The sequence below is a fragment of the Lepidochelys kempii genome, chromosome 19, assembly GCF_965140265.1.
Source record: "Lepidochelys kempii isolate rLepKem1 chromosome 19, rLepKem1.hap2, whole genome shotgun sequence".
In the NCBI taxonomy this organism is placed as follows: Eukaryota; Metazoa; Chordata; order Testudines; family Cheloniidae; genus Lepidochelys; species Lepidochelys kempii.
In genome coordinates this window covers 75,566-100,962 of record NC_133274.1, presented here as the reverse complement: position 1 = coordinate 100,962, position 25,397 = coordinate 75,566, and the positions used below count along the sequence as shown (strand labels likewise).

The 25,397-nt window shown below is 42.3% G+C and overlaps 1 protein-coding gene across 2 annotated transcripts; it reads right to left on the bottom strand.

Annotated features, from left to right (window-relative positions):
• Positions 1-1,442: 1,442 nt before the first annotated feature.
• Positions 1,443-25,184, bottom strand: RRAGC (Ras related GTP binding C). 2 transcript variants are annotated; one of them, XM_073318022.1, is made up of 7 exons: positions 24,779-25,183; positions 13,514-13,717; positions 11,684-11,883; positions 10,630-10,744; positions 8,222-8,364; positions 4,742-4,890; positions 1,443-3,124 (listed from the first exon to the last, which is right to left on the bottom strand). In XM_073318022.1, the coding sequence occupies exons 1-7, from the start codon at positions 25,040-25,042 to the stop codon at positions 2,976-2,978; spliced, it is 1,224 nt and encodes a 407-aa protein (XP_073174123.1). In that variant the 5' UTR covers positions 25,043-25,183; the 3' UTR covers positions 1,443-2,975. The 2 variants fall into 2 exon arrangements, with proteins under 2 accessions (XP_073174123.1, XP_073174124.1); XM_073318023.1 differs by lacking the exon at positions 13,514-13,717 and having other exon boundaries at positions 24,779-25,184.
• Between the last annotated feature and the right edge of the window lie 213 nt (positions 25,185-25,397).

Here is a 25,397-nt window from a genome sequence, read left to right as displayed (position 1 = left end):
AAGTGCTGTTGCTTCCCCACCCTTTGTTCTGCAAGATTTCTCACTGCAACAAGCCAGCGACGGGAAGAGATGTTGATTCCCAGAACAGGGGAAATGGAAACATTTTCTTCCTTCACATTGGGGAAGACACTGTCAATGAAGGCAGAAACGCAGACTACTGGAATTATAGCTAAAGAAACTGCAGTTCCAGACAGAACCAGGGCAGCCACTTGCTCAGAAGCAATCCTATTAAGCCTGTAGAGTTGCTGGAGTTGTAGATTGAGGCTGAGTTTAACGAAAATATACTCCTGAATTATCTGACAGCAGCAAGAGAACTTCTGGAGCACGATATTAGCACAGCCCTAAGCTTTTTGTATATTTTAGAAGATAAGGGGTGATTTTATTTTCTTTGATACATTTATTGTGCCAAACTACATTTCACCATCTTTGATGATTAAATACCTGAGTATGGTCAAGCGCTCAATTACAATTCTTACAGCCTAAGGAAAGGGGGACAAGACTAGAGAGCAACAGAATTCTATGTGCAATTTGAGCTGTTTTAGACTTATCAACTCTTTTGAGTGAAAGTAAACAAACTGATTTAAGCAACACCTCTGTGCTGACAAACACATTTTAGAAATATCTTGTCAAGTTTTTCCCTTTCTCATTAGTTAATATTAACTCAGAAGGTTAGCACACACAACAACTCACTCTACTTTATATTCCATCCCTGATTAAGATACAAAAAATTAAGGACACCCTCTCACGTAATTCTGTAAAAGCAGTCCTTATCTCTGGAAGCTGCATTTTAGAAATAAAAGTATTTCACACTGTTTACTGGGAAAAAGAAGAAAGCACTCTTTCTTCTTTATTGGACCTAATTACGTCCAGTTAATTTTGACAGTTAACTTTTTTGTGGATGCATCGTTTATCCTCTGACAAAGGAAGGTGCTAGTGATAAATTTGTCGTCATCTCTCACTTTATTTGTGCAGCAAGGTAGAGAGATCAAAGGAGAGAGAGAGGTGAAAAACATCTCTCTGCTTGCACTGTTGAGAGACCAGCAAATGCACTGGAATGATGTCTGCTACCATGCTCCATTACTGGTTAGGTGGGCTGCTAATTCTGACAGTACACACACGTACACACACACACACCCACTGTAATACAGATGAAGGATTATGCTGTAGTGCTCTACTGATCCTGTCAAACCACTTACATGTTATTCTTCAGCATCAACTGCACCCCCACCCAGGTAACTACAATTCTATTGTCAACATACAGCCAAAATCGTATCGGGTGCATGTTTAGAAACTTACTAAGGAACCTGATCTAACCCATTGAATCCCTCCATCCCTGATTTGAATGAGCTTTGAAACAGACCCCTTTATAAAAATGGATGCTAGGTGCAACATCCCTGAAGTCATGAGACAAGGTACAATACGTATGCCAGATGAACACTTGCTGGGGTGAATGCATTTACTCATACACATTTTAAACAGTTCAGGGAAAAGGGGTTCTCTCCCCTGAATATGAGGAGTCAGGTAAACGCTTAATTTGCAGAAATCACTCAAGTCACAATTAAGTATATAGAACTTCATATATACACATTTTACAGTGGGCACTTGTGTACTCAACTGGTCCAGTGACTTTTGAACATACAAGCATTGGTACTAAGGGGAAAGAATTGAAGGGAACAGGGAAAGGGCTTACCACTCATTACATGACAGATAACTTCAAACTTTCATAGTGTATAACTATCAATAAATTAGATTAACGATTCACATATGCTGGTTTTCATACTATGGAAACTATTGAAAAGATCAAGGAGACACTCAGTATTTAAGTAGGTCTGAGGCAAAAAACAATATCATAAGCTATCTATTCTGGAGGGGTATCAATACAGGAAATGGTCAAACTGGCACTCTCGTGGTCATTTAGGTCAATGCCATTGGAAATCAATTTTCCATTCCTACATAGATTGTGCTCATCACCCCAGCCTCTGATTTAGAAATGGGATGAACTGTAGAAAATCCAAAGACTTCTGACATCAAAAGGTGAAGGATTTGGGTTTTTACCCCCAGGAAAGTAGCTTTGACAATTATAAAAATGTTACCCTAAGTGTTAGATATTATGCTAGATGTTTGTAAATTTACAGTTATTTATTTAAATCCCTCTCATCACTGGGACCGAGTAATCAATTCAAGGTTGAGAATGTTTTAGTTTAAGCCTCTTCTGATAAAAGCACAGTGAAAGGTGGTGGTTCTTGCCTTTAGCATTTTTCACCGTATTTGTAAAGAAGATATCTGAAACCTAGGAAGGTAACTGGTCTAGAACAAAGCTAGAGCTCAGTCTTAACTGGACCAGAACATATGAGAGCAGGCAAACCTTGGCCTTCCCTCTGTTTATCAAGATAAGGAATTTTCTGGGACATTCTGAAGAGCAATGCAAGTATAATCAAAGGAATTTTATGGAATGTTTGGGTTTTACTGAAGTTATAGACCACAGACCTTTACAAAGCAAAAAGCATGAATTTAAGGACGTTTCTACATAGTGTCCACACCACCAACTTCTTTGAAAGGCAAAAGGTTCAACTTAAACAAAACTGGATATTTTACAGAACAACTAAAAATGAAGATGAGCAAGTCACTGCAGTATTCCACATTACACAATCATTTGTAAGTTCCACCAAAAGGGACATTTCTCCCATTTATATTATATCCAGACTCTTAAAATAGGACTTTGAACAGGAAAAGCCACCACGATCAGGCTAAAGCTGGTTTTCAGTTGACAATTCTAACTCCACTGAACTTCAAATGTTTTACAGTAGTTTCAGTTGTCCAACATCAGTTAACAGGCTGCTCTTCCAGAGTTAGTGTTGCTCTTTTCTTGTGGAACACACACCAGACTAAGACAGTATTCTTATCCTGTTCTATAAAATTAAACTTTGGAGTGAAGAGCTGGTAAAAGTTGGTCCAACCAGTTTTTAAATCTTCACCTAGACTGCATTTCTAGGTGTGCCATTGTGAGTCACTGCTTTCATGTTTGGGGTGGTTGCTTGATTGCAGGTTCTATGGGAGACAACACCTACTTCAAAGACTTCATGAATAGCTTTGCGAAAACAATGGAAGTTGTAGTCTATCAAACCTGTGGAGGGAAGGAAAAAAGGTTCCTCGGTTCAGTGTCTCTCTCAAATACCCAATGAAACTTAAATTAGCATAAAGTAATTCTGCTTAATTTATTAAGAGATTTCTGAGCAGTGAAAGACTCTATAAAAACCAAAGGAGTCAGAGGTAAGTTATTGTGCAGAATATTTAATGAAAAACAGTGCCAATCTTTATTTACGCTGTTTCACTTTTTAGGATGTAAAGGCATTTGTTAGGAATGTATAATAAAATATGCCAAAAACAGCAGATCATGACTGGGGGCTTGGCTACACTTATATTTTATAGCGCTCTAACTTGCTGGCTCAGGGGTGTGAAAAAATCACCCCCGAGCGCAGCAAGTCAGAGCGCTTTAAAGCACTGTTGTAAATAGGCTCCTAGAGCTGGGAGCCATGCTCCCAGCACTCAGAGCTAATCCCCTCATGGAGGTGGATTACCAGGAGCGCTGGGAGACCTCTCTCTCAGCGCTCGCACGTGACCACACTCGCCCTTCAAAACACTGTCGCAAGGTCACTACTTCAGCATTACTATTTGAAAAAAAATGTTAGCAGTGATTTTTAGAGACAGCTAATAAAAAGATCTTATATGTCAGAGTTTATAGACAGCCATAGAGGTGGGATAAATGAAGATGAACAGTGAAGAAAAAGGAATCATATAAAATTAAATATGGCCAGGAACAATAGTAAAGCAGAACCTCAGTTACAAACAGACCGCTCAACCACACACTTCATTTGGGCCCAGAACTACGCAGTCAGGAATCAGCAGAGACCAAAAAAATAAAGGAAAATTTTAAAAAAGATTTGACAAGGTAAGGAAACTGTTTCTGTGCTTCTTTCATTTAAATTAAGAGGTTAAAAAGCAGCGTTTTTCTTCTGCATAGTAAAGTTTCAAAGCTGTATTAAGTCAATGTTCAGTTGTAAATGGCTGAAAGAACAACCATAATGTTTTGTTTAGAGTTACGAACATTTCAGAATTACAAACAACCTCCATTCCTGAGGTGTTCATAACTGAGGTTCTACTGTACACTACCATTCCATCCCTAACACTGCTTTTGAACTCCAATTCAGTAAATGATGTTATGAACACTGTTTAAATCTAAGTTCAGATCAAAAGGCCCAAACTGGAGTAAGAACAAAAAACCACTAAACTTCATAACTATTTTCTAGCATAAATACCCTTACATTATTATGAGTGAACATAAACAGAGGAAAAACAGCAATCGGAGCTACTATATGTTGCTTCAACTGATGTAGATGTTACAGAGGCAAATTACTCAGCCAAAGTTAGATTATCCAGCCCTTATATTAATGGGAGGATAGATCAGAATTAAAACTGTTTAATTTATTTCCACATACTGCAGAGAGAATGAGACGTCTTCACACTTCTCTCTTTTGGAAGAAGAAAAAAAAAGTTTACTCAAAGAATGGAAGAAATAAAGACATCCAAGGTTTAAGTCATCTTAAGGAAGCTAATGATGGTCAAGATACAAATAGTTTTTAATTAGACTTCTTCAGTTGCTTCATAAATCAACATAAGATCTTTTAAGTGATCAACTGCTTTTTTTTTTTCTGGAAAAAGTTTTTTTAGTCAAAGTGCTTACCTTTGCGCTCAAAGCTTTCTTCTCTAAGTATGCAGACAAGTGCTAGAAACTTTGTCACTTCCTTTAAATATAGGACAGTTGTATTATTGAGTTTGATAATCGCCATCGACTCTTTATCGTAAGCACTTCCACTGCCATCTTCCTTTAAACTACAATAATGATACAAACAATGAACCATTCAATATACACTGACAATTTAGATCGCTTTTCAGAAAGAGAACACTTTGTGAATGCCCTACCCCACATGGCTGTATATCAGAATGAGACATGAGAAAAAGAGGAGAAACTCAGCAGCAAATACATTTAGCAAACCCTAATATTCTTATCTTAAACCAGATATGGGCACAAATTTTCCTTAAATGTCAAATCAGCAACATCAATCATACCTCCAATCAACTTCCAGTTAAGAGAGCAGGTTTGAAGCTAAGCATTTCATTTTACCTTTGCAGTAGGGAGATAGGATGATCATGTCTCCATATTTAAGGTTGCCATTTAGATCCATCAGCTACATGTAACTTTGGTTAGAACTAGTTTGATATCAAAATTCCTAGTTTCACTTAGTCAAAGAAAACTGGTCAAAATGCAAGTTCAAACATTAAAATATTGGATTTTGTTTCACTGATTCTTCTTGATCAAAGGCTGCTTGTTACTATCCTTTAAACATACCATTAGTTAAATCTTATACACAGGCTACATTTGAAGAAGTTGTGTTGTAATTAAACATATATAAGTGTGTGGTGACTATAGAAGAGAAATATAGAGAGGGGAGGTTAAGCTTTAAGACCATGGGTGGACATGCAGAATTATTTCACTGACTCACCCTGATAGTTAAAACCAGATGGGTCTCAGAACCAACAAGAGAAAAGGCTAAGTGTCCCTGCCTCTAGCTTTCTTGTCTCGGAGCCAAGAAGTCTCAGAGAAAAGTCCTAGGAAGAAACTGCTTGAGAGGAAATATAGGCAAGCATATATGGAGAACTGTTCACAAGTACAGCCCTGCCTCATGACTATTTCTTACATTTAAGCCATAGAATAAATGCATATCTCATGAAGGGGTGAAGAAAGGAGTTTGGACAAGCCTACTGGAAGTGTGGTATGGGAGACAGCACAGGACTCCCCTTTGTCTGTTATGATTCCCCACCCCCAGCTTATAGGGCATAGGGTCCTTCTACAGTCAAAAGAGCTTCCTTCAGCTCAAGTAGTAGAGGCCTGTGCTTTGAACTGAAATACCAGGGTTTTAACCCTGTATTTGGGGAGGATTAAGGTTTGTTAATTTGTAGGAATGGATTCATTGCAGAATGACACTCAAATGTGTTTTCTTGTATTAAAAAAAAATAAATAAATAAATAAAAAGACTGTAGGGTTTAGGTATTTAAAGGTTACACTCATGGAACTACTCATTAGCATCCATCACTACAGAGCTGCAACTACAATTCCATGATAAAGTTTAGTTTAACATCCTCCAGTTTATCCCTGGAAAAAAGTATTTTCAGCCATAAAATTGCATATTTGTAACACACCTTATACAGTTAGATCTTATAAAATCTAGAGTATAGGCCAACTTAAAACTACTTGTGGCTTTGTCATCACAACCTACTTATTTGGCATAGCAAAGCACACTTTAAAGAATCTTCTGAATATCAGGCCACGTAGTGCTAAGCACATCAACTTCACTAGAAATTGCTGGGTGTTTGATGCTTAGAACTCCTGAAAACCAGACCACTTATTTAGGAGTCTAAATATAGACTTAAAAATTAATGTTAGATCCTTGTTTCTGGAAGTCTTGTGCCTATATTATGGAAAGAGACGGTTAAGAGAAGATATTCAAGTATTTAGCTACCTTAAAATGGTAATTTAATCAGTTAAAGGAGCTGAAGTGGAGAAGGTGTAACATGTTGATACACTAGAATTATAATGAAGCCTGGATGTCAATTTAAAGGCAAATGATTAAGAAAGCTGCAGTTAAGTTTTAGTTGTGTGTACTTTTACCCCTTAGTGTTTAGCAACAGCATGTATGTACTCCAGAATATACTTCATTTGCTCTTCTCTGTTGAAAGTACTTAGAGTAGTGGTGTCCTCCACCTGGCCCACTCGCTGTATCTATATATGTGGCCTTACATGACAAATTCAGGTTCTACAATATCTCACTTTTAATTTAAAAGCAAGGAGTCTCTGGACCCCCACAGTTGCAAAGAAACACTTGTATCAAATTGGGGAGGTTAACTCATGCAACACTATCTTCCTGGTTCTGGAATGACTGACTAAGAAAGTGAACACCCCTGCCCAACAGTTAGTCTTGTGTATTAACTTTTTAAGTCTATTGAAAACATTAAAGCAAGAATTAACTATTTTAACTGCTCCACAATTCAGTGGATGGAATGGGTAGGGAGTAGGAATCTGGAGTTCTGGCATGGAAGGAAATCCAAAGGGGAAAAAAAAAGAGAGAGAGAAAGGGAAAGAAAGAAAAAAAGAGGGGCAGAAGCAGTGGTCCTATTTGTGAGCCCATTTTCCCCATAAACGATGCTGAATGTAATAAGGTACTGAAAGAAATACTATATTCTACCTGATCTGCATAAAACTTCACATTGATATTGGAGGAAGATCCATCGAGGATTAACAATGTTATTTAATCCTAAATTTATATCTCACCCCTTGGGCTATAATTAAGAATGGAATTCAGCCTTCTCCATGAGTTTGACACCGTTGTGTGAGAGGGTATTTCCAAGCAGCTGTCAATACAGACTAAAGACATCCTATCCGTAGTTGCATTAAGGTCATATTCTGGTTGTGAGTCAAGAGAAGCTAAAGCACACACTGCAGCAGTATATGTGCCACCTCTGGAGGAAATACTTTTCTTATTGCTCTAGCAACCACCCTGAGGCAGTGCAACATCCATTAGATACCACTTAGATGTGAAGCTTAGACTAGGCTGCAGAGGAAACAGTGTTCAGTCTGCCTCCATCAGAAAGGTGTTAACGAAGACTGAGCCTGACCTGCTCAAAAAAGTAACTTCCCCCAGGCAATGAGAACCTTTTGAATCAGTGTAGTTTCATTGCATTGTTAATTAATGCTCATTAGGAAAGTGCATAAGAACAGGAGTGGATGGTATAGAATTTGTAGGCTTTTGTACAGCTCTCATCATCAAGCATTACAGAAATTAAATGGATTTACACTCAACACTGAGGCAAAAAAATGTATATTCACATTTTAAAGTGGAAGCTGGGGCTTAGAGAAGTTAAGTGACTTGTGTAAGGTCAAAGAGAGCTGTGACAGACAGAAAAAGCTCTTATCTGCACAACCCAGTCCAGTTGCTGAACCAGAATACCATCTTTCCTCTCTAAATGGACCAGAGAAGAAGCTCTACAGCCCACCTCACCCTGTAGCTAAGGGGACTGACATGTTTGCATGAAGTTTGCCGCTCTCATCTAAGCCATTTTATAGAGCTTATCTTAAGCCAACTCTCTAAAAGGATTTGTCACTTACCCATATATACAAGACACATCAATCACTACATCGATCATGTCACAGCACAGCTCATATGACTGCATATCCACAGGGGAACTGTCTGTCGCAATGTAGATTTTGCTGACTACATCAAAGAGAAAGGCTTTTTCAATGCCTGAATTCTTCAAAAAGAAAGAATTGGAGATGCATGCTGAGTCATCAGAACATCTAAATTTTAAGTCTTACGTAGAATTCATAGTTTCACATTTTTAAGAGCAGGAAAAAACAAATTTCAATTACTCAAAAGGACCAAAATGGGATTAAGATTTGAACAGTTTCCATAGTCTCCAGAGATTCTGTACAGGGCACTGCATCAGCTTGGAAACCTTTTAGCAAAATGCAGCTAGCTAACTAAATTATCAATTTTGCATTTTAGCTGATGGGAAATTGTACTGAAATTTAGTCTTTATTAACCATAAAAACCTCATGAACTGATGGCAAGTGGGGGTTTTAAAATGTTGCCTTCTAAATTTTTTCAGTAGCTTATATAATGGCCGTTTACAGCAAATAATTCATTCATTCATTCAGAGTGGTAGCCTGTATCAGCAAAAGCAACGAGGAGTCCTTGTGGCATCTTAGAGACTAAAACTTATTTGGGCATAAGATGCATCTGATGAAATGGGTTCTAGCCCACAAAAGCTTATGCCCAAATAAATCTGTTAGTCTCTAAGGTGCCACAAGGACTCCTCATTGTTTTTGCTGATACAGACTAACACGACTACCACTCTGAATGAATGAATTATTTGCCGTAAACGGCCATTATATAAGCTACTGAAAAAATTTAGAAGGCAACATTTTAAAACCCCCACTCCCCATCAGTTCATGAGTTTTTATGGTTAATAAAGACTAAATTTCACTACAATTTCCCAAGGACCTAACTGACAATTACTTCTCTACCTTCTATAGAATTTTTCCTCTTCAACAAGATAGCTGCACATGTGCAAATGCCAATAAACTAGCTCTAGCCACTAAATGAATTCAGTAATGAAAGGTGAAGGACAAGTATTACTATGAACAAATTATATGCAGCGGTGTTGTGGTGTGTCAGTCCCAGGGTATCAGAGAGATAAGGTGAGAGAAGTAATCTCCTATTGGACCAACTTCTGTTGGCGAAAGAGACAAGCTTTTGAGCTACACAGAGCTCTTCTTCAGGTGAAGAAGTTATTTAGGCAGTGGCAAATACTTTCTATAGACCGGAGGCTACTCCTATACAGTTGACTTTCTCTGTAGGTAGCAATCACACCGTAAGTAGCCCAAATGATGTAGGGAATGGACATTCTGATGGGAAAGAGAGGGCAACTAAAATCAGCTACCATATTTGTGACTGCATGAAGAGTATCAGATATTACAGAAGTTATTATCAGAGGACACTGAAGCGATCACATGTCCCTAACGGTCACTTCTTTGAGAATATTCTGACTGGATGACCTAGGGTGCATATATGCATACTGAAAGTTCACCAAATGCCTACCACTGGCAGTAAATAGGTTCAAATGAGTGCAATATGGATTTCAGTCAGAATCTCTATTTATGAGCCAAAAGAAGCATTTATAGTAGCCTCTCCCCAGGTGGTTTGTATACCACATTTCGGGCACATATCCCGGACATCTCTCTGAAGACTATTCACTGGCCACTTCCATATTAAATTTATACTCCATGTTCTATTCCTCAAAGTGTTACACAGCTCTGTTCCAACCTACAGCTCCATTCTTATCCCTTTATCTGGCTAGGTTCTTACAGAGCCATATCAAGAGGATATCCAAGCACTTCCTTGTCTCCTGCTATACAGCATGAATAAGTGAGCACCCCCCCCCCACACACACCCCTCACTCATTTCTTTCTCAGGAGGGCTTTTTTAAAGTTGCCCCTATGATAACAAGGATCTCTTAATGTTTGCTGTACACAGTCCTCCTCATGCAAACCTTTCTGTTGTCTTTCCACTCTACTATTCTGCTTCCTCTCACCAGAGGTTATATTAAAAATAAATTTCAGTGTAATCAACAGAAAACAGCAACACTACCTCTAGCAAGTAATGCTCCCCATGAGCAGTTTTCCCTTCCCGACACTGTGCAATTATCTATAATTGACTAAAACCAGGTCTATACTATAAACTTTCACCAGCATAGTTATGTTAATGAGGAGTATAATGAGATGTGATTTGTGACTAACATAGCTGTGCCAGCAAAAACCCATAGTGTAGATGCAGTTAGACCATCAGCGTGCTTTTGCTGGTACAGCTTATTTCACTGGCAAGGGTGCAAGAGGAGCCTGGAATATGCTAAATTTGCAAAAAGCACAATTTTGCCAGTATACACTACAGCATATATTTTAAAATAGTTTATTTTTAAGATAAGGTTAGTAACTAAAAGTAATAATATTTCACTTACTGATATAAAGATATTTAGTAGGTTTTCCAAGGTTGGCAGTTGTGGAATGAGTTTTTGTACGACCTTACTGAAGGCTTCAAATATTGAGTGGTCATAGATACTGGTCAAATAAAAGCTGTAGGTTTAAAAACAAAAAAATCCAATCTAAGAAAATGTAAATCAGTGCTGCAATAAATTGTCAAAGTTAAAAATCCTAACATTTGAACTCTATTGTTTTATCCAAGTTCTACTGGCACAATACCATTCTGCTGCTACAGAAATGAGGAGGCATTTACAGAGTTGTTGGAGTAAGCAAGGGATGATCTCCCACCAAAGCAAGCGAGCGAGAGATCTGGGCATGTTTTTCACATTACCTTTTGCTAGCAGTATTACAACCTCTGGCAGAGAGCTATTAAAAATGTGTTAAAAAGGCCCAGGCCATTCCCTTTCAGAGATTTAAATTTTATAAAAAACTTCCTGTTTTCTACCACTTCCACTTAGGTCATGTCTACACTGAGATAGTGTTAGAACCAGTGGCAATTTTTTAAAGATTTCCCCAGAGTAGAGATGGCCATAAAGAAAAACAGACATTGACCTCAATGTACTCAGACAGAATAATTTAAACAATTAAATATCAATAAGCAAACGACAGCCCATCAACCATGACTATATACCAGAGTTAGCGCTGACCTTGAGTAAAGAAAGAAAAAGTGAGTTACAGAGACACGAAAAGATGCTTTAATACTTGATAAAGCAAAGCTTGCAAGGTGCAATACAACATACATTTAAATTAGTAAGGAATTGGCAAGCAAAATAAAGCCAGGATCATGTATCATAAATTATATTTTCTTTATTGACAACTCATTTAATTAATAATGCTTAGTTCTATACTAGTGAATGTTCTATAGTATATTTTGTAAGACCGAAGTAGTCTGTGTAATATTAGTATCAAAGTGTGGACTAGTCCTCATTAAAGTCCCTCGTATTAAATCTGATGAGAAATTAAAGAAAAAAAGTCACTAGTTTCATGTATACAGTTGTGAGATTGTTACAGATCAAAATTTCTATCACTCACCTAAGATGAAGTTTTTCAAGCCCAGCATCTGCAAGATCATCATTGGCTCTCTGATGAATATCCCTTTGAGTTTCTATTTTATGGTCATCTGACAGACCATCAACTTTGTGAATAAAAACCTCAAAGTTCATTTCTGGATTGACTTTGTAGGCTTTAGAAACTGTAATGTGGAGTCTTGTTAAAGCTTCCATGTAGTCATCCTGTATATCAGTGTAGACAGAGGTTAATGTCACAGCTGCCAGCCAATTAACTGATCTTTCTTCGCTATCCCCCTTCTATTCCACTCTTTGCACACATACAAAAATAGTGAAATGAAAAAAAAGTTTCCACCTTTGAATAGAAGTGTGGCAGAAACAATCTAGTTTGGCAAAACAGAAATCCAGATATTAAGTTCTAAATCCTGTCCTGTCACCTTTAAAGAGGATTAGATCTCATTCATAACATAAATGCACTCACTTAAAAACAAAAAACAAAACAAAAAAAACACACCACCCAACAGGGATACAAACCCTACTCCTGGAGGAATTCTGCGCCACTGTGCATGTGCACAATTTATGTTCCCCCACAGATTTCTTTGCTTCCCCATAGAAAAATGACTTTCTGATGTGGGGAAGCAAAGAGAAGCCACAAGAGTGGTTATGCAACCCTCCACAGTAGTATGTTTCGGGTGTCCAGGGCAGCCAGCAGAGAGGCAAATCACTGTGGGGCACGGGGCGGGACTGGGGAAGACCTGGCTGGTGGCTCCTACCCTGTGCAGGGCTCAGCTGCTAGTCCCAGATGGATTGGGGAGGATGGGACTTCCTCTTCCCCTGCACAGCATCCAGGGCCATGTCAGACCCACCCCCAGATTTCTCCCCCAGCTGTAGGAATCTCTGCAAACTCCCCCACTCCCTGCGACCATTGCTCCTCAGCTACAGGGGGAGGGATCACTGTACAGCGAGCTGCTCCCCCCATCTGCCCAGTTCCTGTGCATCCAGACCCCCTCATACCCAGGCCTCCCGCCAAGCCTCATGCCCCCAGACCCCACCACCCCCATTCCCCCTCACCTGTACCACCTCAACAAGCCACCTGAACCTGGATCTCCACCCCATTGAGCCCAATTTCCCCAGCATCTAGACCCCACCCAGGACCCACCAACAAGCCCCTGTGCAGCCAGATCCCCCACACACACTCTGATCCCCCATTGAGCCACCTGCACCCAGACTGCCCCACACAGAACCCTCTCAACCGACAGCTGGATCCCCTCCACACTTGGATTCTGCCTTGCTGAGCCTGCCTGTCCAGACCTGGCAAGGAGGGGCAGGGCCCTGGGGTTTTTCTGGGGCAGGCCCAGTCCTTGCGCTGTCAGGGTTGGGTGCAGGCTCTCTGCTGAGTCTGTGTCCCGGGGGCAGCTGCACTATGATCTCCCACCTCTGTGAAGCCAGTGGTCTGTGCTCGCTCCCCAATGCCATGCTGGAGCCTCCACATTTATTTGACAAATAAAATTTGCAGAACTTTAAAATATTGTGCGCAGAATTTTTAGGCGCAGAAGGCACCCATGAGTAAAACCCTCAAGCTCAAGGGTGTCAGCCAAACACTAAGAACTAAGACAGAGGATACTGGACTATATAGACTCTCTGCTTTGATCTTGCACAATAATTCTTATGTCCATTAAAGCAGCCAAGCTATGAAATGTAATGGGCCAGTAACAAAGTAAATTCAGGTTTTTAAAAAAAAAAAAAAAAGAAAGAAAGAAAGAGATTGGTTCTAGCCAGTATTAGGTTTTTAAACAGTCATCTCCGTCTCAAATAGCAAGAAAACTCCCCAGCATTATTAGCTATTAATATCTACCTGGGCGTCAATAACATATATCAGTGCCCCTGTGCCTCTGAAAATCATCTCATAATCAAATGTTGGGTCAAAAAAGTCCATTTGTCCAGGAAAGTCCCATATCTGGAAATTCACAAAGGAACTGTTGGATATATCATCTTTGTAAATCTTGTTGGTACTCTCCAAAAACAGGGTCTCATTGGGAGACATTTTATGAAACACCACCTGTTAAAAGGAAAAAGTGAAGACTGATTGGCTTTTGAAGATTTGACAAAAATCTAGTTAAGAATGCTGCTTTTTTCTCTCAGAATGAACAGATAAAGTAATAATGACCAGAGGATAAAGCCACACAATCAGCATGCAACTTGCCAATAAAATACAAGTCTCAGAATGGAAGAAAAATGGGAAAAAGTTTTTAAAAAAAAAACACATAGCAAACATTCGCAAAAAGAAAAGGAGTACTTGTGGCACCTTAGAGACTAACCAATTTATTAGAGCATAAGCATCTGAGGAAGTGAGCTGTAGCTCACGAAAGCTTATGCTCTAATAAATTGCTTAGTCTCTAAGGTGCCACAAGTACTCCTTTTCTTTTTGCGAATACAGACTAACACGGCTGTTACTCTGAAACATAGCAAACATTGTTTATTTTATCTGATGAAGGAAATTAACCTAAAGTTAAGTTGCACTAAATAGTTTTTCAATTACGTGGATTTTACAAGACTGAATTATCCCATCCCCCAGTCAGCAAAAGACAAGTTGCTTTTTTTCCCATTGTACTAGCGTAATACAGTACCTCCAGATCATCTGTGTACTGCCACAATAACTGTAAGTGGGAAGCTATAACCAGTGTTATAGGGGTGGAGGGTGAGAAAACCTGGATTTGTGCTGGAAATGGCCCACCTGTTGATCACTTTAGATAAGCTATTACCAGCAGGACAGTGGGGTGGGAGGAGGTATTGTTTCATGATTTCTGTGTGTATATAAAGTCTGCTGCAGTTTCCACGGTAAACATCTGATGAAGTGAGCTGTAGCTCACGAAAGCTCATGCTCAAATAAATTGGTTAGTCTCTAAGGTGCCACAAGTACTCCTTTTCTTTTTGCGAATACAGACTAACACGGCTGTTCCTCTGAAACCTGTCATAACCAGTGTTGTGGCTGTGGCCATGTAATATTACAAGTCTTTGGTTCCGGAAGTGTTCACACTTTTCATTTCAGTGGGATAATTAAAACTTGGGCTCCTTAACTAAATGTGTTACTACCACTCCAGGATGAACTTTACAAAGTCAGAAACAACCTGTTCTAAAGCTGTGATAAAAGTTAAGAAAATTTTAACAGATTTCCCAGTTTTAGAGACCCCAAAAATCACAAGAACTGTAGTTAGTCTAACTGAAAGAGTGAGGACAATAATACCACAACAAATCATTTGCTCTTCTTACTGACAGATTTGAGAAAAGCTGACCCCATTCCCTTCAAGAATAAGTGTAGAACAAACATCTGAAAGAGAAGGGGGCAATTTTCAAGTTGCAGTTACTGAACAACATAGCGGCAGCACTAGTAGTAATTATTTATGCTATGGTAGTCCTCAAAGACCCCCCCAACTGGTATTGGAGTCCCAAATATAGTTAGTGCTGTATGAACTGAAAAGAAACAGTCCCTGCCCGAAGATAGCCTACAGTTAAAGTCTGCAGCTCTAGTAGCACAAATTATACGCCATGACTGCATGCTCTACCCCACAAGTCATTTATAACTGAACAATTAAGTGGCTTAATAGTTAAGTAAAGGAAAAAGAATGTGATTTATATAGCACCTTTTGCAAGAGTCAAGATTCTTTGAATGAGCTTCACCCATCTCCAAAAATGAGCCATCTCTGGGGCAGAATACAGCAACCACTGTAACAGAACCAGTACCACAACACAATAGCTTCAGGACAAGTTAAGAACAGCATATTTAATTGCTAATTGCTGAAATTGAGGTGGATACAAGTAATTACTCAAGTTAAGATCGGAATAACAGACTTGGTGGGATAACTCACATGACTGGAGTACTGTCATGGATGGTTATAAACTGTTCAGGAAGGACAGGCAGGGCAGAAAAGGTGGGGGAGTAGCACTGTATGTAAGGGAGCAGTATGACTGCTCAGAGCTCCGGTACGAAACTGCAGAAAAACCTGAGTGTCTCTGGATTAAGTTTAGAAGTGTGTGCAACAAGAGTGATGTAGTGGTGGGAGTCTGCTATAGACCACCGGACCAGGGGGATGAGGTGGATGAGGCTTTCTTCCGGCAGCTCACGGAAGCTACTAGATCGCATGCCCTGATTCTCATGGGTGACTTTAATTTTCCTGATATCTGCTGGGAGAGCAATACAGCGGTGCATAGACAATCCAGGAAGTTTTTGGAAAGCGTAGGGGACAATTTCCTGGCGCAAGTGCTAGAGGAGCCAACTAGGGGGGGCGCTTTTCTTGACCTGCTGCTTGCAAACCGGGTAGAATTAGTGGGGGAAGCAAAAGTGGATGGGAATCTGGGAGGCAGTGACCATGAGTTGGTTGAGTTCAGGATCCTGACACAGGGAAGAAAGGTAAGCAGCAGGATACGGACCCTGGACTTCAGGAAAGCAGACTTCGACTTCCTCAGGGAACGGATGGCCAGGATCCCCTGGGGGACTAACTTGAAGGGGAAAGGAGTCCAGGAGAGCTGGCTGTATTTTAAGGAATCCCTGTTGAGGTTACAGGGACAAACCATCCCGATGAGTCGAAAGAATAGTAAATATGGCAGGCGACCAGCTTGGCTTAATGGTGAAATCCTAGCGGATCTTAAACATAAAAAAGAAGCTTACAAGAAGTGGAAGGTTGGACATATGACCAGGGAAGAGTATAAAAATATTGCTCGGGCATGTAGGAATGTTATCAGGAGGGCCAAATCACACCTGGAGCTGCAGCTAGCCAGAGATGTCAAGAGTAACAAGAAGGGTTTCTTCAGGTATGTTGGCAACAAGAAGAAAGCCAAGGAATGTGTGGGCCCCTTACTGAATGAGGGAGGCAACCTAGTGACAGAGGATGTGGAAAAAGCTAATGTACTCAATGCTTTTTTTGCCTCTGTTTTCACTAACAAGGTCAGCTCCCAGACTGCTGCGCTGGGCATCACAAAATGCGGAAGAGATGGCCAGCCCTCTGTAGAGAGAGAGGCGGTTAGGGACTATTTAGAAAAGCTGGACGTGCACAAGTCCATGGGGCCGGACGAGTTGCATCCGAGAGTGCTGAAGGAATTGGTGGCTGTGATTGCAGAGCCACTGGCCATTATCTTTGAAAACTCGTAGCGAACCGGGGAAGTCCCGGATGACTGGAAAAAGGCTAATGTAGTGCCAATCTTTAAAAAAGGGAAGAAGGAAGATCCTGGGAACTACAGGCCAGTCAGCCTCACCTCAGTCCCTGGAAAAATCATGGAGCAGGTCCTCAAAGAATCAATCCTGAAGCACTTGCATGAGAGGAAAGTGATCAGGAACAGCCAGCATGGATTCACCAAGGGAAGGTCATGCCTGACTAATCTAATCGCCTTTTATGATGAGATTACTGGTTCTGTGGATGAAGGGAAAGCAGTCGATGTATTGTTTCTTGACTTTAGCAAAGCTTTTGACACGGTCTCCCATAGTATTCTTGTCAGCAAGTTAAGGAAGTATGGGCTGGATGAATGCACTATAACGTGGGTAGAAAGCTGGCTAGATTGTCGGGCTCAACGGGTAGTGATCAATGGCTCCATGTCTAGTTGGCAGCCGGTGTCAAGTGGAGTGCCCCAGGGGTCGGCCCCGGGGCCGGTTTTGTTCAATATCTTCATAAATGATCTGGAGGATGGTGTGGATTGCACTCTCAGCAAATTTGCGGATGATACTAAACTGGGAGGAGTGGTAGATACGCTGGAGGGGAGGGATAGGATACAGAAGGACCTAGACCAATTGGAAGATTGGGCCAAAAGGAATCTGATGAGGTTCAATAAGGATAAGTGCAGGGTCCTGCACTTAGGACGGAAGAACCCAATGCACAGCTACAGACTAGGGACCGAATGGCTAGGCAGCAGTTCTGCGGAAAAGGACCTAGGGGTGACAGTGGACGAGAAGCTGGATATGAGTCAGCAGTGTGCCCTTGTTGCCAAGAAGGCCAATGGCATTTTGGGATGTATAAGTAGGGGCATAGCGAGCAGATCGAGGGATGTGATCGTTCCCCTCTATTCGACATTGGTGAGGCCTCATCTGGAGTACTGCGTCCAGTTTTGGGCCCCACACTTCAAGAAGGATGTGGATAAATTGGAGAGAGTCCAGCGAAGGGCAACAAAAATGATTAGGGGACTGGAACACATGAGTTATGAGGAGAGGCTGAGGGAGCTGGGATTGTTTAGCCTGCAGAAGAGAAGAATGAGGGGGGATTTGATAGCGGCTTTCAACTACCTGAAAGGGGGTTCCAAAGAGGATGGCTCTAGACTGTTCTCAATGGTAGCAGATGACAGAACGAGGAGTAATGGTCTCAAGTTGCAGTGGGGGAGGTTTAGATTGGATATTGTGAAAAAGTTTTTCCTAAGAGGGTGGTGAAACACTGGAATGCGTTACCTAGGGAGGTGGTAGAATCTCCTTCCTTAGAGGTTTTTAAGGTCAGGCTTGACAAAGCCCTGGCTGGGATGATTTAACTGGGAATTGGTCCTGCTTTGAGCAGGGGGTTGGACTAGATGACCTTCTGGGGTCCCTTCCAACCCTGATATTCTATGATTCTAAGTTTGGATATCATTGAGATTAAAGCCTGCTCTTTCAAAAACAGCCAGGAGATCCTTAAATACCAAGAGCAGACAGGGCCAAACCTCAGACTTGAAAGGTAGCATTTTATCAGCATGGTGCCCCACACAGACAAGGTAAGGGTGTTGGTTCAGGGCTGACCTAGAAATCTGGTTCTGGAATGGAGCAGACATCTAAAAAAAAAAGCTGGTGCCACAGAAGTACCATCATCTACTAGAACAGGGAACTTTCAGTCAGAAGACGTGAATTCTATTCCTACCACTGATTTGACATGTGACACTAGACAAGCCACCTAAACCCTAACTCATTTTACCCAATTCTGGTATAACAGTAATTATCCAAATATTCAAAGTGTGGCAAGAATTTTGAAAAAAAAAAAAATGTACATTGTAACCAAGTGGAAAGTTACATAATTCTATCATTAGATTTCTGCAATCTTGAGCTAATCTCTCTCAAAACAGACATTTTTGTGGGATTTCAGCTTGAGATTTCAAAACAGAATATGAAAACAGACCCCTTTCAATATTAGATACTGACCAGAACTAGAAAATTTAAAGTTACTATTCCAAGATAGGAACTCACGGACACAACAAAATTTGCAAAAAGCAAGGCCTGGTCTACACTACAGAGTTAGGTCAACATAAGGCAGCTTACATCAACCTAACTCTAAAGCGTCTATACAACAACAACAACATTACTGCTGCCAATATAAGTTGCCTATGACACCAACTTAATAATTTCATCTTCATGACACGAGTAGCGCTTAGGTCAAGGTAGTTAAGGCAAATGAGCGTCTGTGTAGATACTGCGTTACTTACATCGCCTGTTGGCTGTCAGTTCACGGCTGGAGGAGCCTCACCGCCCTGTGCTCTCAGCCCCCCCACATTACCCCACTTAAATCAGTGCAAACACTGCTTGAAAGGATGCACACCACTGGCCAAAGGAGGGTAGTATGGACATGAAAAAACACAGTGATTACTGCGGTGGCTATATATCAACTAACTAAGGTCGACTTAATTTTGTAGTCGAGACAAACCCCAAGATTACTCTGGTTAATTGAGTCTGGAGAAAACTGACAGGCTTGAGAGGGACCTGACAACAGTGACCTAGCAACATGAAAGCAGTTTAAATTCATTGTTAATAAATGCAAATCAATGCAAAGGAATCATCTGAATGACTTACACACCTTACCGGGCTTCAAGTTAACAACTCAGGAAAAGAGACTTGGGTATCATTGTGGGCAGTTCAACAAAGATTTGACAGATGTGCATCACCAGTCAAAATGCAGCAAACAGATGGACAACAAGAATGACTCAGACAACTAAAACTTAGGAAAACTTTCATATGAAGAGACGTTTCAGAGTAGCAGCCATGTTAGTCAGTATTCGCAAAAAGAAAAGGAGTACTTGTGGCACCTTAGAGACTAACAAATATATTTGAGCATAAGCTTTCATGAGCTACAGCTCACTTCATCGGATGCATTTAGTGGAAAATTCAGTGGGGAGATTTATATACATAGAGATTATACACACTGAAACGAGAGTGATCACTTAAGGTGAGATATTACCTGCAGGAGAGCGGGGGAGAGGGGTGGGAGGAAAACCTTTTGCAGTGATAATCAAGGTGGGCCATTTCCAGCAGTTGACAAGAACGTCTGAGGAATGGCGGGTGGGGGAATAAACATGGGGAAATAGTTTTACTTTGTGTAATGACCCATCCACTCCCAGTCTCTATTCAAGCCTAAGTTAATTGTATCCAGTTTGCAAATTAATTCCAATTCAGTAGTCTCTCGTTGGAGTCTGTTTTTGAAGTATTTTGTTGAAGAATTGCCACTTCTAGGTCTGTAATCAAGTGACCAAAGAGACTGAAGTGTTCTCCAACTGGTTTTTGAATGTTATACTTCTTGACGTCCGATTTGTGTCCATTTATTCTTTTACGTAGAGACTGTCCAGTTTGACCAATGTACATGGCAGAGGGGCATTGTTGGCACATGATGGCATACATCACATTGCTAGATGTGCAGGTGAACGAGCCTCTGATAGTGCGGCTGATGTGATTAGGCCCTCTGATGGTGTCCCCTGAATAGATATGTGGACACAGTTGGCAATGGGCTTTGTTGCAAGGATAGGTTCCTGGGTTAGTGGTTCTGTTATGTAGTTGCTGGTGAGTATTTGCTTCAGGTTGCGGGGCTGTCTGTAAGCAAGGACTGGCCTTTCTCCCAAGATCTGTGAGAGTGATGGGTTGTCCTTCAGGATAGGTTGTAGATCCTTGATGATGCATTGGAGAGGTTTTAGTTGGGGGCTGAAGGTGATGGCTAGTGGCATTCTGTTATTTTCTTTGTTGGGCCTGTACTGTAGTAGGTGACTTCTGGGTACTCTTCTGGCTCTGTTAATCTGTTTCTTCACTTCAGCAGGTGGGTACTGTAGTTGTAAGAATGCTTGATAGAGATCTTGTAGGTGTTTGTTTCTGTCTAAGGGGTTGGAGCTAATGCAGTTGTATCGTAGAGCTTGGCTGTAGACAATGGATTGTGTGGTGTGGTATGAAGAGATGGGAACTGTTTAGAGTTAAGATGAGGAAGAGGACACACAACAATGGTAAACAAGGTAAATAATGTCAGGCAAAGCAAGCTGAATAGCAATGCCTGATAGTTTTCATAAAAAGAAAAAGAAAAAGGGGGATATTCAATTAATTGATCAAAACAAATAATTTCACACAGTTCACAATTTACCTGTGTCACTCACCACAACAAGATACTGAAAGGTCCAAGTACTTAGTAGGGTTCACAAACAGATTGAATGGTTATACAAACAACAAGAATCTCCAGTTATAATAGATTCTTTCCAAAATGCTTTAATTTTTGCTATCTAAACTTTCAGGGCATCTTCCAAGTATTGGAGATTAGGACAAAAAGATTTTCTTGTGGATAGGTTATTCCATAACTGCCTACTTGCATCTTCCTCAAAAGCATTACATATCAGCCACTGTTAGATACAGGCACTAGACTGTGCTGACCCCGGTATGATAAGGTATGGCAACTCCTATCAAGAAAACTATCATTGAGCCACAGCCAACAGGAAGAGCAGCACTAGATATATATTTGGACTAGATATTCCATTCATTAGGGAATCCTAATAGCTATAAGCAATGCTCCAAAGCATATGGTTGTCCACAATTTCACGGAGTCCAGAGCTGGCTTTTGTCTATTGATTCTTACTGCGCTTCTCAGCAACCATCCACAACTTTTTCTTCTAGTTTCTTGGGCCCCCTTGTACCACAACACAGAGTTTGAAAAATCCACTTGCCCACAACAAGTAGGAATCTTTTCCAAGCAACAGTCATTAGTTTGTCTACAATCTGTGGAAGGCCCCTGCTGGCAATGCTACCCCACACCAGCAGAGGGCTCTGCATATGCGTGAGCCCCTGCGGTGGTTTTCAAACCTTTTTTCTGGGGACCCATTTGAAGAAAACTGTTGATGCCCACAACCCAACGGAGCTGGGGATGAGGGGTTTGGTGTGTGGGAGGGGGCTCTGGGCTAGGTCAGGGAGTGCGGTGCAGGAGGGGGTCAGGGTTCCGAACAGGGGGTGCAGGATCTGGGCTGGAGCCAGGAACGGGGGGTTTGGGGTGCAGGAAGCTGTTTCAGGTCGGGGGCGCCTCATGGCTGAGGCAGAGGATTGGGGCACAGACTTACCTCCAGCAGCTCCTCCTCAGTGGTTCAGCCAGGGCGCAGAGGCAGGCTTCCCCCGTCCTGGCACTGCGGACCATGCTGTGCCCCGGAAGCGGCCAGCAGCAGGTCCGGCTCCTAGGCAGAGGTGCACAAGCTGCTCCGGACAGCTCTCGTCTGCAGGCACTGCCTTAGGTCCCATTGGCCGGTTCCCAGCCAATTGGAGTACGGAGCCGATGCTCGGGTCAGGGTCAGCGCATGGAGCCCTGTGGCCCCCATGCCAGCAGCTTCCAGGGCACAGCGTTGGAACAGTTAGGCACTAGCTTGCCTTCACTGGGCAGCACCACCGATAGGACTTGTAAAGTCCCGGTCAGCGGTGCTGATAAGAGTGACCCAGTGCCTTACATGCTGCAACCTAGTACTGGGTCACAACACCAACTTTGAAAAACACCGTCAGAAGGCTTATTAGATCCTTCCATATACAGCACTTGGCTGGATGGGGTGGTATTGGGGGATTCCCAGTACAAGAGTCCTCTGCTAGGATGGCAGGTAGAGACCTTCACTGGTCTTCAAGCAGTTCAGCTCCATGTTTCCTGTTTTTGACCAGGCTAGGAGCCGCAAGCAGAGAACTGTATGGGGGACAAATGACCTCCCACTCCAGCAGAGAGCAGCACTGGGTGAGGCCCAGCATGAACTAACATTATTGCCAGACTCAAGCATTCAAAAGTCATGAGTCAAGCCCCCCAGAAATCATGAGATTAGTTTAATCCTGAGATTTAAAATAATACATTTGGAGGAATTTTTAATCTGCCTTTTGGATTTATTATCTTTAGGTTTCACATTTTCCAGTATTTCTCCACAACCGTGAGAGCCAGAAACTTTTGTTAAAAACTGAAGTTACCTCCAAGTCCAGGGCTTTAAACAAGTAAGTACCAAAAGACTCATGACAATAAAATTGAGAGTGTTTACGTATCTGGTGATGGCAGCATTATTTTGGAGCTCCGAGCTGAGTCTACGTCCAACTGAGGTTATCATCATCATCGGCGATCCCTCAATTCAAGGATGATCTGTACCACAGATTTACATATGGGTCCTGAGATGACTCAGGAGTCCGATCCTGGAACCAGAGAACCACCCACAGTTGGTACAGACATTTCCTGGTGGGTCAGCTGCCTGCTGAAAGAAAGTTCTTTTTTCCTTCCTGCTCTCTTTTTCAGCTTTGAGGGCTGCCTGACAGAGAACGTGGCACCATTGAGAATGGTTGGTGGCTTGCTCTTCCCAGCTTCTGATGTCCACATCAGTTTTCTTGAGATGCAATTTCAGTGAGTCTTGTAGCGTTTTCTTTGACCACCATGGGATCTCTGACCATGGGCGAGTTGAAAGTAGAGGACTTGTTTTGGGAAGTGAGAGTCTGGCATGGGCACGCAATGTCAAGACTAGCAGAGTTGGTGCATGAGGTCATACGACCCAAGCACTTGAGATGGAGGAGAAAGGGAATAAACCCAGGAGACTAGGCAGAAGGAAGGGTGGTCCACCAGACCACTGAATTTCATGCTGTTGGGAAGGCTTGGCCCTTTGGCTAACAGACGTTGAGAACGGTTAACAAGCTCAGATTGCTACTGCCGTGGCAATGCTCTACACTGCGATACTCTGACACATCTTTACATAGGGGGTCACAGAAAAGGGCTTAGCAAGGAGAGCTATGTGTAGACTCTGAAGAGCTGCAGACAAGTATTGAGGATCACTGTCACACCGTTCCATTTTTCTAAACTTAGATTTCTACTGTGAAGCTCAACACAATGACCTTGATGGGCAGAATGCCCTAGCAACCCTATGAAGCCTAACAGCAAGTCTAACACACTGTTGCCATTTGTTAATGCATTCACCATCCAAAACTGTCCATCTTTCTCTTTGTCTCAAAGAAGTAAATCATCCAGAAGATCTAATTATACTTTTGCACCCACAGATAATGAAATCTGAGTAGCTCCCAAAAAATGTTTAAAAAACTAAAGGCTTGTCTGAACTGGCAATTTTAACAACAACAATGCAGATTCATCACACTGGTGTGGCTTACCCTATTTTTAAATCAACATGTAGATAAAAATCTCAGAAACATCTGCCTGTTTCATTTCCTGAGGCACACCTTGGTTTTGGGGAGAAGACACCTGTGCATCAGAAATAAAAAAGGCTGAAGCCCAAACTCAACGTGAAGCATACATCTCTGCAGACAGAGAATACATTTTTTAGGAAATAAGAACCTTTTTGTTCAATTTCTCTATATGCTGCTACTTTAAAAAGAAGAAGTTGCCTACTAACACGTACAAAGTGGAGAGAAGTTCTCATCAGAAACAAGCCACATAGACGGTTCAAGACAGTGCAGGTGGCATTTACCCTCCCCCAGCCCGGGAGACAAGGAGCCAGTGCCACTCTCCCCGCCGCTGGGCTACCGGCCTGCTAAATAGTTAGTTAAAAGGGAATGGCCCCCTGCCCTAGACAGCTTACCACACAATTTACTGAGAAAATAGGGAAACAGAAAGACCAAGCAAGCTCAGGGCCCATTTCAATGAATAAAGGCAACTACACTGGAAGCGCCTATATAACCGGTGTCAAGGCCTGAACTGCAGCTCAGAGAAATGTTCTTCTCAAGATTCGGGTGCCTCATTTATGGGGGGTGGGTGGGGGGGAGGAGGAGGAGAGAGATAAAGGAAGACGAGAGTCGAAGTGCAGGTACAAATAGAGCGGCTACATCTTAGCCCCTGCACCCCTTAGCCACCCCCTGGGGCCCTCTACCCACGAACAGCCCCCGTACACTCCCGCTCCCCACAAAACCCCCCACACCTACAGGCCTCACCTTCTGGATAGACGATTTCCCGCTGCGCCGCAGTCCCATGAGTAGAATACGGGGCTTGGAATCCGCACCACCCGGGCCGCCCCCAGCCACACCCGGGACACCACTGCTTCCACCAGGGCCGGAGCCCCCCTCCAGTTCCGCCTCCTCCTCTTCTCCGTAGCCGAAGTCCTTGGGGAACGAATCAGACGCGCCAAAGCTTCCCCCGATTAAAGCCGGCTCCTCAGTCCCCCCGACCGGGCCCGGCCCCCCAAACTGCAGCGCCATCCCCACAGGCCGCCCGCTCCAGCGCTGCCTACCCCGCAAACCCTCGCTTTCGCTCCGCCTAGGGCGGGATGGAAGGAACCCCCAACTCCTACCGCGTTAACGCAACCTAACATGCCTCCGCGCCGATTGGCCTAACCTGACAACCGTGAGTTTTGATTGGCTGGGCCCCGCAGGGTAGGCTTACTCGGATCAGGTGATGAGTCACCTGATTATACCGCTACACGTGACAGAGGGAGTCGGGCGGGGCCATGTAGCTGGGATTCCATTCCTCGGGGCGGGGTGGGACGCCCCACGGAGATGGACCAGTCCCTGCAAGGGAGGCGGTGCCTGGGTCGGGGCCAGATGTGTGTTCCCC

What these genes read in the sequence shown, in the direction of transcription:
- RRAGC (XM_073318022.1), bottom strand. Translation starts at nt 25,042, where the DNA reads ATGGCGCTGCAGTTTGGGGGGCCGGGCCCGGTCGGGGGGACTGAGGAG. An exon ending in TATATGTTATTGACGCCCAG is followed by an intron (nt 11,884 to 13,513) that starts GTAGATATTAAT and finishes ACTGATATACAG; the next exon opens with GATGACTACATGGAAGCTTT. An exon ending in TACTAAATATCTTTATATCA is followed by an intron (nt 8,365 to 10,629) that starts GTAAGTGAAATA and finishes TTCTTTTTGAAG; the next exon opens with AATTCAGGCATTGAAAAAGC.